Source organism: Necator americanus, chromosome II (assembly GCF_031761385.1).
Source record: "Necator americanus strain Aroian chromosome II, whole genome shotgun sequence".
Classification (NCBI taxonomy): Eukaryota; Metazoa; Nematoda; class Chromadorea; order Rhabditida; family Ancylostomatidae; genus Necator; species Necator americanus.
The window spans coordinates 38482538-38497835 of NC_087372.1; the positions used below are offsets into that span (position 1 = coordinate 38482538).

Genomic DNA, 15298 nt, shown 5'->3' on the forward strand with positions numbered 1-15298 from the left:
TTTCATACAACAAAAAATTTCTTACGGTAAGAATTTTTTCGAACTACATATCCCTTTAATCGTGGATCGTGTAAAACTTTAGTATTCTACTTTTTTTCGTTCTCCTGCTAGGGGATTTTCCAGTATGTCTTATGTAATTAAGAGGCATAGAAATTGAATTAGAAGGCAAAAGATATAATATTTATTCGAATACAAACAGAAAAAAAAAACTCTCATTTGAACAATATTGTACCAGTAAACCACAGTTGGTTAATTTGTGACGCTTCATCAAGACACTGAGATCAAATTATTCTGTCAAATATTGAGCAAAATTTTAAAAAAAAATATATTCGAATCGTACATATTTCCCCTTCGACAATTAATGCTTAAGCTTCACGCAAAATTTCACAAAATTTCACTATCACGTGCGTGATCATTAGCGTAGACGATAGCCTGTAGGGGACTTTCAGGATCATCACCATCATCACCGTACGGAGAATCCGAGAATACCAGACGGCGAGCGATAGCAATCGCAACCGCATCCAGCTCGGTGCCCACTTGACGGTTCGGCTGATCGACATCACTAAAAAATCACCGATTATCCGTGTTATCGTGTGAATATGGTGAACGTAATTAAATTATTAAAATAGAAAATATTCTTATAGTTCAATATAGAAACTAAAAAACGAAAATTTAAACTAAATTAATATAAATAAATTCAAAAAAATTAGAGCTCTCATGTTCATGTTTTCTTCATTTTCATATTCGTATTTTCTTTTTCTTCCTTTTCATTCATATTATTTCCCTTACCATTTATTCAAACGAATGTACAAAGTAACAATCACCTAATCCTCTAAAAAGGATGCTGATTACGGTAACGACGTCAAGGATATCGTGGTCCACGTGGTGATGGGACCTACGAAGACGATCGCAATGGTGAGTATAACCGGGTACTTTGAGGAAGATAACTTGAGGTGATAGAAAATCGTGCACCAAAATTAAATAAAATTTCCTTAGGAAATTATTTGCATGAACAATTTCTGCCTTAGCTGAGGAATTAGCGAGAGTGGAATCCAACTCAAATCCTGCAACTTGTTATATCCACCCTGTGCCTCCTAACCAGAAAAATACATTTCCTTTAAGAATCTCCTAAGCTGATTTATGCAAAGCACCCAATCTTTGATTCTCTACATCAACTTCACCCACTCCGTAGAACTATACGGTAGTTAAAGTTTCGATATGTAAAATCCCTAATAAAGCCCCAATTACCGGCTCATTGATGGAAGACAAAGGTATGCGGAGAGGTTCAGAAGAGGAAAATAAAATTGAATTAATCGGTGAAAATTTTTAGGTCTGCCTGGTGTTACACATCCGTTCCCTTAAATCATTCTTTAAGTGAGGAAAGTTACGTAGCTGGGAAAGTCGGGGGAAAATTTAAAATTCGAGGTATGGACTACAAGTGCATGCGTCGTCCTCTCAGCCCCCTTAATCATCCTGAAAATAACGGCGTGGGAACGGCGTTTCTTCCTACGAAGTGCGTAAGAACGCGTCATTCTGTACACGCTCTCCTCGGGAGCCTATTAATTGCTTTTACTTGAACTAAAGTTAAGTTTTCCTTGAATTTTGCCTCGAATTTCTGGTTTCTACCTGAGCGGCTGAGGAAATCGAAGAGACCTCATCGATTTTGGACCGCTCGCAGGTGGACGCGACGCGTGCGCATGGTTGGAGCGTTCTTCCGTTCTTCGTAGGAACAAACGCCGTTTCCCACGCCGTTATTTTTAAAGAAAGGTCAGGAGAAACTGGGCGAGGACGCACACTGAATCGTGAAATTATATCTCAAACTCTATATTTTCCTACAGGTTTCCCAACTACGTCAATTTCGTGGTGTACTACTTTTAATATGCAGAAACATTGATATAACTCAGATATCAAAGGTATCTACTGATCGTTATTTAACATTTTTTATAGATTGGATCATATCCTAGAGAAAAATTCCCGACGGTATCGCAGATCCGTGATTTACCCTTGGTTTATATTTGATTTGTTATGTTTTTGTTGTTCTTTAATGAGTTTCAGGAATGCCTACGTGTTGAAATTCTTATTCTGGTCCGAAATTTCAGCAAGAAAAATTCAATTTCAACAAAATGAGCTTTTTTATCGAACCAAAAACCACACATTCACGAAACGGTCGCCGCCGTCACGCGAGAAAATTTGAAAAATAAATTAGAACGTGAAAATTTGGATACTCACAGTGGTTTTGTGTATTTCAGTGTTTTAGAGGAATAGGTCGGACAAAGTTGTTGAGTCATAGCGTCACGAATTTCCTGAACACACACACACGTACCGTAATCCTCAATAGTACCGTATATAACCATAAATGAAAGAAAAAAAATAACCAGACCTTGTTGCATGTAATGTAAACCAATAATCTTGTAGCACATACAAGTACATAAAGTACTGAAATCACATCCGTACATGCTTCGTAAATCTGAAACGGAAGAAGCGTGGAATTACCGGAAAAGTACAGTACTACTATAACCATAATACCATACCACATAAGCTTCTTGTGTTTGAGTCGATTGAAACGCAACATATTCCCATAGAGTGATCAGAACGTTCAGAACGTTTGCAAGTAAATATGAGCATACGATCAATACTAACAGCCGTGTTGCTGATCGTATTTTACTCTAAAAAGTCGAAGAGTTAAAAAGATAGAATGTTAAAAAGCTAAAAAAAGTATCGGAAAAATTTGTTCTGGATCGGATTTTTATTTTCATCGATATAAACATGAAAAAAGGAAAGAAACAACAAGGAATCAATTGGTTAGGTCGTTATTCATATAAATATGTAAAATAAAATAAACAAATAAAATATAAAACATAATATAAAATAATTCGTTTACACGCACTCCAGAAACTGTGTGAAGACGGAGAACTGTAAAAAATCCGACTGGTTGTTTTTTTTTTCAAATCGTGCTTTAAATGTCTTTAATTTTTATTAATAATAATAGTAAGAATAGTATGATTAATGATTAATAATAATATAATTTAGTAATAGTAATAACACTACGCATAACCTAAGACCATAGTGGAATTCTGGATCGGATTTTTATTAGCAAATTTTTCCCAAAATTTTTCGAAAAAAGAAACTATGAGAAATTGCTTTATAGACGTTTTGTTATGTGTCATTGATGTTCTGTAAGGTTCAGTAAACCAAAAACTTTCAGTTTTTTCTAAAAATCTATTTGTTAGTATGCATTCTTCATTTTTTTCCCTCCTTTCGGGACCGCTATGGCACAGTGGTGAGAGGTCCCTCAACGTCACTCAGCAAGTTGAATGATTTGAAACCTCATGAGGCTGGCGAAACGTTCATCCCTTCAACGTTGGTGAATATTTTTGGAAGAATTATATTTTATAGAATTGGATCGATGAGGATCTGAAAAGGGATCTACCAATTCTTCTGAGAGAGGACCAGTTTCCTCCCCTTATTTTAGTCCTAAAAAGTGCTGTCATAAAACACAAATCGGTTGTAAAACCACCAAATTTTGCATACTGAAAAAATCGATGTATACAGAAGGGACAAAATCGTCGGATATTGTCGAAATTGTCAATCTGTCAATCGTGCTCTTCCGGAAAATTTGTCCCCTTCGGTGGCGTGGTCCGCTTTCTTTTTTCGTTTTTTTTTCTTTTTTCTGAACGACATCATTTCGAACGATCGTGTGCCTAATCAAGCGTTCAAGCGGTCAATCCATAAACGTAACACTAAGTAAGGTGGTTCTTTTTTTTTTTGGAAAACTAAAATAATCCCCACCCCACCCAGGATACAAGGATGTGTCCCGAGTGTATCAGCAAAACCGCTGATTTCAGTTTCAGTTCCGCAAACAATAGGCGAATGTATGTACATTTTTCTTCCGTCTTTTTTTTCATTGGACAACTTCTTCATGTTTTTCCTTCACTCTTCACTTTTCAACAAAGCAAAAGGTCAGCCGGTTTGGAATTGAATCGCGGTGAAGCGGCGACGAGTTCTTCGCGCCGGAGGGGAAAAAATGTGCAAACTTGAGATGCGTGCACTTCAGAGGGCATGAGAAGCAGACTCTGACCGGGGAAAAATCCTCATTTTGCACTCATCCAGCTAATATCTTCACAAAAAAAAGCAAACAATTTTCTTTCCACAGTGCCCTAAGGTACACCCCTAAGGTTTACTGTTTTCCTTTAATGAATCGATGTATATACAGTTTTTTTCTACAGTATCCTAAGGTACATCCGCACTGCTTTCTTGTAATGAAAATTTTCCCAAAATCCCCTCGGAACAACATTATCTGCTTTGTTTTCGTGTATGATTAGGTTGCGAGAACAAAAAGTAGAAACTTTGCTAGAATTTATCCTTCCTAGTATGCAAAAAATGCAATTGATATCGCAATTTTCCACGAATCCACGGAAATCAGGAGATACCGTAAGTTTTCCAACTGGAACTTAAAGTACATCAAGCGATACCGTAACATTTTCCCGCACTTAGAGCTTCTAAACCTACAAGGATACCTGGAAATATTCGATTTTCCCTGTAGATCTGAAACGAGTTATATTCTCAGCCAGGAATTTGCACCAGCTTAAAGTCGCCTGGCTAAGAAATATGGAAATCCACGTTTGCAGCTTCGTTTTCTTATGAATACATGCGCGAGAATCTTTAAAGTGGAAAATTGCTATTTTTGGATTTTTGCACCTATTGGTCCGCATCGATTGTACAGAAATTTTTTTTTTTGGAAAATTTCGATTTTATTCTCGATTTTTCATTTCGTTTCCTCATTCCAAAATTTTAATATCCAGAATTAATTATCTTATAATATATTATTATATTTAATATCCAGAATAATTATTATATTAATTAATTATCCAGAATTGTTTCATTTCCAAAATTTCAAAATTTCCAATTGTTCATTTCATTTCTAATCCAAAATTTCAAGTAAAAATTCCACTTTTTTGTTACCATAAACTGATTAAAATTAATAACTTGAAGTGAAAAGATCAATTGTTCAAAGTTAATGTTTTGATCTATCTATATCCGTCGAGGGCAACATTTAGAAAGGAGAAAAAAATCTATGGATACTTTTAAAGGATAATCCAGTAGTATTAAAAGCATATTAATCCTTTTTCTTATACAAATACATTTTTGAAAATCAAATCAAGCCCTTTTCTCGAATACAATAAGAGGATTATTTTCTTCTGTTAGACAATAATGTCGAATTAGAAACAGCTTAATAGATTGCATTAAATGACGTTCATAAGATGTACCGTAACCGTTAAGTCCCTTTATGTTTTTACTACACTTTTGTTATTTCTTTAATCGACAACATTTAAGGCATAATGACACGTAATCTGGAAGATTAAGTTAAATCCACAGACATTTTTCTCGTAATACCTTATCTAATCAAAGAAACTCTAGGCGCTACCTACATTCTTTGAATTTTTGCGACTTTGTACGATGCACGAACAATGAACAATGAAAGAAAATCTAGAAAATTCGATTAGAATCCATGAAAAAAATTTTCCCTTATGCCACCATAGTTTCGTCGACGATTCAACTTCACGCATCACTGCATCCAAAACCCCCGCCTGCGTTTCCTGACAGCTGAATTTTCTACTTTAGACGAAGAAAAACGAATTAAACGTGCATAAAATTCCCGTTCGACCTTTCCGCTACGTTTCGTACGTTGGGGCCTACGAAAGTGAGTAAAAATTAAATTGTTCTCGTATTGTTTGATCGGTGGAATTTTTTTAGAAAGCGAATTTTAACATCAGAAAGTTTCACGAGCCGATTTTACACTAATACTAATTGGAAGGAATTAAGGGGAAGTGCTGGTTGTCTTTCTGAAATCGAGTAAATAGTAAAATAAGCATAAATATAAAGATAAATATAAATAAATAATAAAAAAATATTGTAATATAATTAATTATAGAATATAATATAGTAAAAGTCTATAAAATAAGTAAAAATAGTAAATTGTAAATAAATATTTGGGTCAGATACGTGAATATGCATGTGAATTTCAAATTACAATCAGAATCAAAGGTCCCCTTATAAAAATTCAAAGATTCTCATAAAAATTTATTGGAGGCAATGTATTTCCGTCAAATCACTCAGTCCTCCTTTACAAGTCTGGAAGCAATTTTTCAACCTCGGAGGGATGAAATTCCTGGTTCATCAGCGACGGTTTCAAACCAACGACTCTGCACACGTACATATATTGACCCCCTTCCACTCTGATACAAAAGTATACCGTAGCATACAAAAGTATCCAAAAGTGTACTGTATTTACAAAATCCCACCACTGTACAAGCTGTCGGAGTTGTTGTTTTGGTATCAGCTGCATTTTATATCTCATATTTTATACTTTATATTTTTTATTTGTTTATTTTTCAAAATACTCACCTTATGGTCGCTAGAAAATCGAAACATTTCCGCCGATCGTTGTTGATCTCGCAATGTTCGAACTATTCGATAGTTCAGATATGCCAGCAGGAAAAATGGCAAGAATACAGTCATAATATTTCTGAAAGAAAAAAGCAGAAATTTTCCTTTAAATATTTCTATTGCCTCGAGATTTTTAGATTTTACGAGAAAAGATTTTTCTCGTAAAAATAGACGGACAAGACAAAAAAAAAAGAAAACAGAAGATCAAATGTGGTGAGGAATCGAGAAGAAAAACGATCCTGGAAAGCAGCTAGATAGAGAATTCCATTTACAACATTGACATACCTAATGTAAAATCGAAATACAGTACCATACCATACTGTATGCACAATATCCGTGAGTCCAGGGATATATTCCGAAATTCCAGTACAGTCACCATTTCGATCCAACTGAAATGATTAATAGTTTTTTCAGTTTTCTTCCCTGATCCAGGAAATCATCGTTTTTAAAGGAAACGAGGATTTCTGGTGTCAACTCGGGTGAATAAGGAAATAGAGAAGTTATGGAAGGGGTAAGTTTCCTTGAGTTTCAGGCTACCACTCAATATTGCACTCTTATTTTTTTTCGAGGGACCTATATATAATCACTCAATATTATTTTTTCTCGAGGGACCTATATATGAGCTCAAGTAAAATTCAAAAAATTTAAGTAAAATATAACAAATTAAATATGTATAAAATAAATATATAATATATATATAAATATAATAAATAAAATAGTAAAAAAGACCTATAGGTAGACGAGTAACGAGCTTTGAAGAATTTCTTGTGTTCTTTCGCTATCGCCCCGAATACATTTGTCTGATTTCATGGCTTCGCCAGCGAAATCCCCTCCCAAATTCCATGATTCCACGGGAGCCACGGATCATGGATCGTATGTAAGGGAGGAAAATAATATCAAATTTCCGTCAAGTATACGCATTCTATTGGAGTAATTGGAGGGGAAACGGTGTACGCAAACCTGGGAATAGATAATTCAGAGGACATGGATGGTATCGTATTTCCTGGCATGGTCCCTTAGGCTACCTACCATATGAAAATGACTATGAGAGGAAAAAACGCTAATGAGATCTGCGTAGCGTATTATATTTGTTAAAGAATATTTCCAGGAGGACACCGTACCCGTATGGAATCGTGTTAGGAATTCATGCGGAGGAAAAAAAACACTTATACTCACCTGAATTTCAAACACAAGTGTGCCACGAAGTAAAAGTGACAGCAAAAACATGAAAAAAGCGAGCAATCCACGACTTTGTCGGAATCGTTTCAGACATTCCGATCGTTGCGTGATCAAATATCGTTCGATTGTCCCCAATATGATCAGATAACAGGAAAATGTCATCGAAACCTGTAGCAGAGTAAAAATTAGATTAAAGAAAATGAGCTATTCTCTGGAGAAATCTATTCTCTGGAGAAAGCTATTCTCTGGATTCTACGATGGAATAACAACTTTTCTCTTCATTTTCTCACTTTCAAGTCTGACGATGATGAATCCATGGCTTTTCTGAGTTGCATTTGGATTAGATTGCTCTTTAAAAAAGAGAAACTTTGTTTTAAGGCCACCTAATTCATTTTCTGGATACTGTACTGAGTGAATCCGCTAGGAAATAACTCGAAAACAGTATCTACGAGAAGAGAGAAACTTCAAGAAGTCCAATATATAGTTTATATTTCTTATTTTTATCTTTATTTATTATATTATATTACATATTATTACATATTATTATATATTATACATTATCATTATTTTTATTCTTTTATTATCTTTTTATATTTTCCTATCCTTTGCTAATATGAAGAGAGATCTAGAGATTTACAGGAGATTTGCGGGAGAGGTTGTGAATCCGATTCGTGTTCGATTTGAACAGAACGCCAAACAAAAAAAAAAAGAAAGAAAGAAATAAGGAAGGTGGAAGCGGTTCTACCACGAAATGTTGAACTGAGTAGTACTGTAATAGAACGATTTTTTTCCCGTTACAAATTTGTAGGTATGGATGGAGACTGAATAAATTCTAGGAAATACTGTAGATTTTTTGTTTCTTTTTTGAAGAAGCTAGTTTTTCAGAAGTGGTGGAAGCTTTCCGTCTATTAGGTTTGAGTTTCAAGAAAAGGAAGGACGGAATCTTAAAAAGTTACTGTAATTTTAAAATACATTATCACAAAATAGCAAAAAATACATTTGATTAATTAGTTAATAATTAATTTACAAAATAAAAAATAATTAATAAAATAAATAAGGAACACAAAATTGGCACATAAAGGTGTATGCTTGGGAAATAATGAAAAATAACTACAATCCGAAGACGTGCTCCAGAAAAATCGGTTTTGACCTACGGTAAAGACGAGATTTTTGAGAGAAATCTATGAGGGAAGCAAAATCTGTGCTATTACCATAAACATTGGCGATTCATTCACCTCATCCACAAATAATTATCCATGTTTTTTTTTGTTGCGCGAGGACGAGTTCCATTTTTTGGAGAATATTACCGAGAAATTTTAATCCTACTTTTAAAATTCCTGATGTATTTATTCGCGAAGCGAAGGAATTTTCTCGGATTACATGGATAGATGGGTTTGTAGGACTTTTTTTTAGGTGAATAAGTCCTTAAAGCTTCCACCATCCATTCGGATATAATCATTCCAGCAATCCCGAATGATGAACGCATCAGTAGTGCAATTACACTCCGAATAAACCGCTTCAAAACGCTTATATTGGATTTTTCCCCCTCAGCAGCATCGATTACAGTGCAAAATTAAGCGGTGAAGAACAGCGTGTAATTCAGTTGATGTTTCAGTGCAATTTTGTTGAAATTATCCATAAAAAACCCATAAATGCGTTGCTTTTTTCAGTACATGGATCGGCCAGTAATGTTTCCACGAATATGTAATTCGAAAGCGAAAGCCGATAGAATGTGCTTAAGTGAATTGCAAGAAATAAAATTAGAAAAATTGAGAAGCGAATCCATCAATATCGGCTAAGTAATGGAGTTCTCGGAAAAGTTTAATACTTTTTTCTCTTTTTTAATCTGATTAAATTTTTGAGTCGCTAATTTTATTCTTTCAGAGAAACACAAATTCGAGATTTTAAAGAGGTAAGCAATGAATTAGAATTTTCTTATTTATTTTCTCTTTTTTTAATTTCCAAATTTTCGACTTTTTTTTCAATTTCTAAATTTTATAGAGGATGAGTGAACTAGATGCCATGGCTCTTTTTTTTTCCAAGAGAATAATCCTTGAAAAAGGATTACAACATAAAAAAGTTTGGTACTCTTTTCTGGACTCGGATGGAAATTTCGTTCATAGCTAATTCTTTTTGGGCAACGAAAATTCTGTGGTATCTAACCATAGGAGGAAAATTTCCCTCAAAAAAAGAAATATGGTGGAAAATATGTACCTACCTGACATAACGACAATAAAGGTCCCACATACCACCAGTACAGCCGAGTAAGCCAGAGAATCTGGAGAAAAATTTGTTGAAAACGTAGATTAAAATCTTTTTTGTTGGTTTTTTTTTTGAGTATTAACCGCATTTCTCGAAGCTGTAGATTCTCGAAAAGAAAAAGAAAAAAAACTAGAAGGACTGTTCCAATTTTTTCTCCTCGAACGATCGACATTAGTAGCTTAGAAATTATTTTCTCACAAAATCTGCAAGAAAATTGCTGGTTGTTTGATGCCCTTTTTTCTCCATTTCCAGCTCAACAGGATTTTCCGTTTCTTTTAGCAGCTTTTTCCGGCAAAACACAATGTAAAACAGTCTCTGTCATATGAATTGTTCCAAAAAATTTAAAATTCAAATTAAAAAATTGCTAAAAAAAAAACAGAAAATCCTGTTGAGCTAGAAAATGGAGAGACATGGGCATCAAACAACCAGTAGTGTTCCTGCAGATTTTGTGAGAAAATAATTCTCAAGCTACTAGAAGAACTTTCTGTGTTTTTTCCGAGCTTATTCCTAACGGTATTCGTTTAACTGGCACATGTTTATGGGATTGTTAAAGCTGTAACATGTTATTTTATGGATCGTGCCCAGATTGTGTCTATTCTTAACAGAGATGTTGTTGTTGTTGTTGTTGTTGATCGTTATTCGATCGTGGAATTGCATCCGCACAAATAAACGACATTTCACGCTATCTCTTCGAGTTTGTCAAGTGGAAGTCGTTTGGAATCAACTCCACGAAGGAAAACAACATCGTTTTTAGGGAGGGGGAAAAGAATTAGAAAACACATCCCTTCAGAAAAAAAAAGAAGATTTTTGATGATTTGACGAGGTTAAAGATTATTTACAGTATTTTTAAACAGTAAATACCTGTAATCTGTCCTTAATAATATCCAACGCAATCACTGGACCATACATAAACGAGAGAAAACTATCGCTTACGGCTAGTAAGGCGAGAAAGAAGAAATGTGCATGCTTTGACGAGAAGAGCACCTGAATTCGACGCGTATGTATATGGGCGCTAGGGACGCTACTAGCCGAGCATGTTAATAAATGGAAGCGAACAAACCTTAGCGATGAGCAAATTACAAAATAGTGAGACGAACGAGAGTACGGTACCGGCTACGGCCATATAAAATCGTCGATCATTTGTTTCCACTGCACATAAATCCTCATCATCATAAATAATCGTGTCATTCATCTGAAAAAGGAACAAAATTTTAGAAAATTGATTTAAAAAAAAAGTACCGAACAGAAATCGACGATGGAAAATGGAAATAATCCCCGTGTTTTCTTTTTTCTTCTGGAGGACATAAAACATTTTAAAGAAACAAGATGGGAAATAAAGTTAGAAAAAAAGGGGAGGGTTCGAGTTTGTAACAAAATCCGCGTAGTTTTTTTTTGGAGAACATGAAGAGGACATAAAACATACAAAAAAAACAAACAAAAAGCAAGGTAGAGGAGAAAATTGAAAAAATGGATAAATTTGAGTTCAATTCTGCAGTAGAACCGGCAGTTCTCGAATTATTGCAACGGTAATTTATCGAAGATCCATGAAAATATTATCGGATGAATCTCACATCTCATCAGCTCTACGATGAAGCCAAATAAAGTAATTTTATGAAGAGAATATGAAGAAGATAATTGAAAAAATATGTTTTCGAGAGCGTAAAAAAATCCGAATCGAAACGGATTAAAAACGTCTGGTAACAGACAATAAGGATGAAGGCTTCTCAGCAATCGTTGTCCACGTGGAGAGGGAGATTACTGGATTTGAAGAGCACGAGATATTGCACCATTTTTGCACCGGACATGCTTCCAGTATTCATTAACAGATTCTCGGGAAGGAATGGGAACTCTAAAAAAATGTCGTCCATGTTGACGTAATGTGTATGACTTAATCATTTCCAAGGATAATCAGATGAGATTGTAGGAGTTATAAGGGAAGGGGGTGATGAAGAAGGGAGGAAGCCCAGAATTTCCTTCGGAACGCTTTCGAGAGTTTCTGCTGGAGTTTTCCAGCGGATCACAGGTCTCACCCTTTTTTTGGATTTATTCCACCACCGTAGTTATCGCGGTTAAAATTTTAATTCCAAGATTCTAAGGATCGCAAAAATTTGAATTCAAAGATAACACAGTCTGCATTGATGGAAAATGGAAAACAGGTAGTTTTTCATCATTTTTACAGAAATAAAACAGTCTAGATTCTCAGGAAATCAGAAAGAAACTGTTATTTATTATTTGTTTGAAGGAATAATAGAGTGATAAATAATAGTAAAATATATTGTATTTATTATAATAAGTATAAGTATAGTATAATACATTGCAGTAATATAAATTCTACAGAGGAAGCAAGAGGAATAAGTTGACTAATTTTTTAAATTCTTTTTCGAATTTTTTTTTTCAAAAAAATTCAACGAAGACAATAATTTTTGAAATTTGCGTAGATTTTTAAAACAGATTTTTTTTAGATTAGATTTAAATTGCATTTTTTCCCGAGTTCTACGAGTTATTATTAATAATTATTCATAGCAGTAGATGTATTGTTGTATAATGTACTTATTTAAGTAATCGCAGTTCAATAGAAGTAAATAAAGTATAGGAACTGGTAAAAAAAAATTAGGCTATACCAAGAAGGAATTTTAAAAAATCCAGGGAAATTTTCTCTTCGTTTATTTCTACCGCAATTTGCGCCAGACAATCCACTGGTCTGAGGAAAAATCTTTGGAAGAGAAGGTAATAGAAATAACAACTAACCCTATATGAGCATTTAGGGAGCTGTTAAGGCCATTTCCAGTCTTTCGTGGTTCTTCTTCATCATCCAGACTTTTAGGCAGCAAAGTGAGGAATTTTAAGAGCATGGAGCATAGTTGACGAGGATAGAAAACAAAAGAACAAGCATTTTTCAACTGCGATAAATGTTCTCCGTTCGTTTTCACGAGGAGTAACGATGGAATTAGAGTTTTAAGGACCTAGAAATAAATCAGGATAAAAGAAGAATAAAAGTGGAATTTATCTGAAGAGATAAGATAAGATAAGAAAATTTCATTGTGGTTACCTTCAAAAATTTAAACTCACGCGTTTTTTGTTGCAACATTTCAAAATTTGGCTGGTAGATAATGTCTAGATGAAAAAACAAAAAAAAAACAAACATAAAAAATAAAATAATACCAGTAACAATAGTAAAAGGACATAAGTGAAAAGGAAAAAGCTTCAGATCAAGTTAATTTGTAAAACAAAATCGCTAGAGAGTTTTTCTGGAATGGCTTGGGTTGATCGAATGTAGTCAAGTTTTTTTTCCAGACTTAGGAATAATTTTTTTCAAGAACCTAAAAAAAATGAAATAATAGTAGTCACAATAGTGAAAACACATAAATGAAAAGCAAAACCTTAGAACAAAATAATTTGTAAAACAAAATCGCTAGAGAGTTTTCTGGATGGCTCGAGTTGATCGAATGTAGTCAGTTTTTTTTCCAGACTTAGGAATAATTTTTTTCAAGAACCTAAAAAAATGAAATAATAGTAGTCACAATAGTGAAAACACATAAATGAAAAGCAAAAAACTTCAGAACAAAATAATTTGTAAAACAAAATCGCTAGAGAGTTTTCTGGAATGGCTCGAGTTGATCGAATGTAGTCAAGTTTTTTTTCCAGACTTAGGAATAATTTTTTTCAAGAACCTAAAAAAAATGAAATAATAGTAGTCACAATAGTGAAAACACATAAATGAAAAGCAAAAAACTTCAGAACAAAATAATTTGTAAAACAAAATCGCTAGAGAGTTTTCTGGAATGGCTCGAGTTGATCGAATGTAGTCAAGTTTTTTTCAAGACTTCCAGAAGTAATTTTTTCCCAGTTTTTTTTCGAGGATACATAACATGCGATTCAAAGAGAACTAAATGCGGTATCGTGCTTGATACAGTAAGAACGACGATTCGGAGGGAATAAGAATTTAATTAAATTAAATTAAGAATTTTTTTCGATGTTGTTCTGTTGTAAAAACATGACGGTGAATGATTCAACGATATTCTAATTCTTTAAACACTACAATCCTGCTCTTCTCATCTATTCATGAAAGAAAGAAGTTGAAAGAAAGAAAGGAAGGAATGAAAGAATAAAAAAGAAAAAATAAGAAGAAAATCCCAACGATAAACCTCTGGAGCAGGAAATAATGAAAAAATGAAAAGCGTCGAACAACGCTATGCTTCAATTTCCCTAAAAGCCGCATCGCATTCTGTAGGAGGAATTTCTCGGATATTCCAATTAGTGTCGGTGAAGTGCATCGGCACTTCGACAACGGATGTTCGATGAATAGTAATTTTACACAAATTCCTCTGAAATCCTGAGGAAAATAGCAGTGAAAGTCAGTAAAATTACGGTATCTGCGTCACTGTAGCTATTAGTATCATTATAAGCTAATTATCACGTATCATCCAAAATAGGGGGTGGAAATTTCCAGGGATTTCGCTTTGATTCCAAGGAAAACTTATGTCAGTATATGAAAATTCATTGGAAATCAGGGACTTTTACATCTTAAGTACTGGAATGAGGTTCGACCGAAAGCGTGAACGAGATTAACTGCCCGTTTAATAGAATTTTCTCGTCGCCGCTACACTACAGTTTTTGAAGTAGTGGAATATTCAGAAATGGAGAAAAAAGGGAGAGAAAAACAGATCCGTGAGGTAGAATAGCGGGGAGGAAATAGCGGAGAGGAATTTTATGAATTACAAATAAAAAAGAACGTAAATGGTAGGTAGTGGAATATTCTGAAAGGGGGACAAAAAAAAAAGAATGAGAAAAAGAGAGCCAAGAGGCAGAATAGCGGGGAGGAAATAGGGGGGAGGAGTTTTATGAATTACAAATAAAAAAAATAAATGAGGTGAGATATGACAGCTACAATATTACGTACATATTCTTATAGGGTTATAGGCTACACGACACATAAAGTTTATGACCAACCATTAAATATGCTTGGCAACAAAACGTCGGCTACGCTACATATCACGTGACGACGAGGTGCAGAACACGATAAAAACTTCTGGAGAAAATAAGAAATTTTTCTGGATGATTGAGAAAATTTATAATTACGGTCATCTTCTGTGTCTCGGCCACTCGAAGAGAACGAAAACACCTAAAAATTCCAGGAGACCGAAGTATCGAAGAAAATCACTGCGTCTTACTGTAGAATGGGTGGAATAGGAGGAGTATCGGGAAGCGGAAAATGTTCAAAATTCATCGGGTGAAGACCTCTTGAACCCTGAGGTCTTCTTTTCTGAATCCTCGAGCCGGGATCCGCAGCTATCAGCTGCCTCATGGTCGCCTGGCCTCGACGAGAGGGGCGTGGTTGGCATGAGGCTGACTCGGCTGCAGGACGACGAGGCTTGCTGTGAAAGCCGTTTGGGATTTTTTAGTCATGATA

At 34.6% G+C, this 15298-nt stretch overlaps 1 protein-coding gene across 1 annotated transcript; it reads right to left on the bottom strand.

Moving 5' to 3' along the window:
- Positions 1–384: 384 nt before the first annotated feature.
- On the bottom strand, positions 385–11080 carry RB195_020750 (uncharacterized protein; the record flags this gene model as incomplete). The annotated part of the gene is made up of 10 exons (XM_064189196.1): positions 385–562; positions 2230–2303; positions 2381–2467; positions 2532–2666; positions 6406–6526; positions 6733–6836; positions 7624–7794; positions 9845–9904; positions 10750–10872; positions 10949–11080. 10 exons carry the CDS (start codon positions 11078–11080, stop codon positions 385–387), a joined length of 1185 nt encoding a protein of 394 aa, XP_064045077.1.
- Between the last annotated feature and the right edge of the window lie 4218 nt (positions 11081–15298).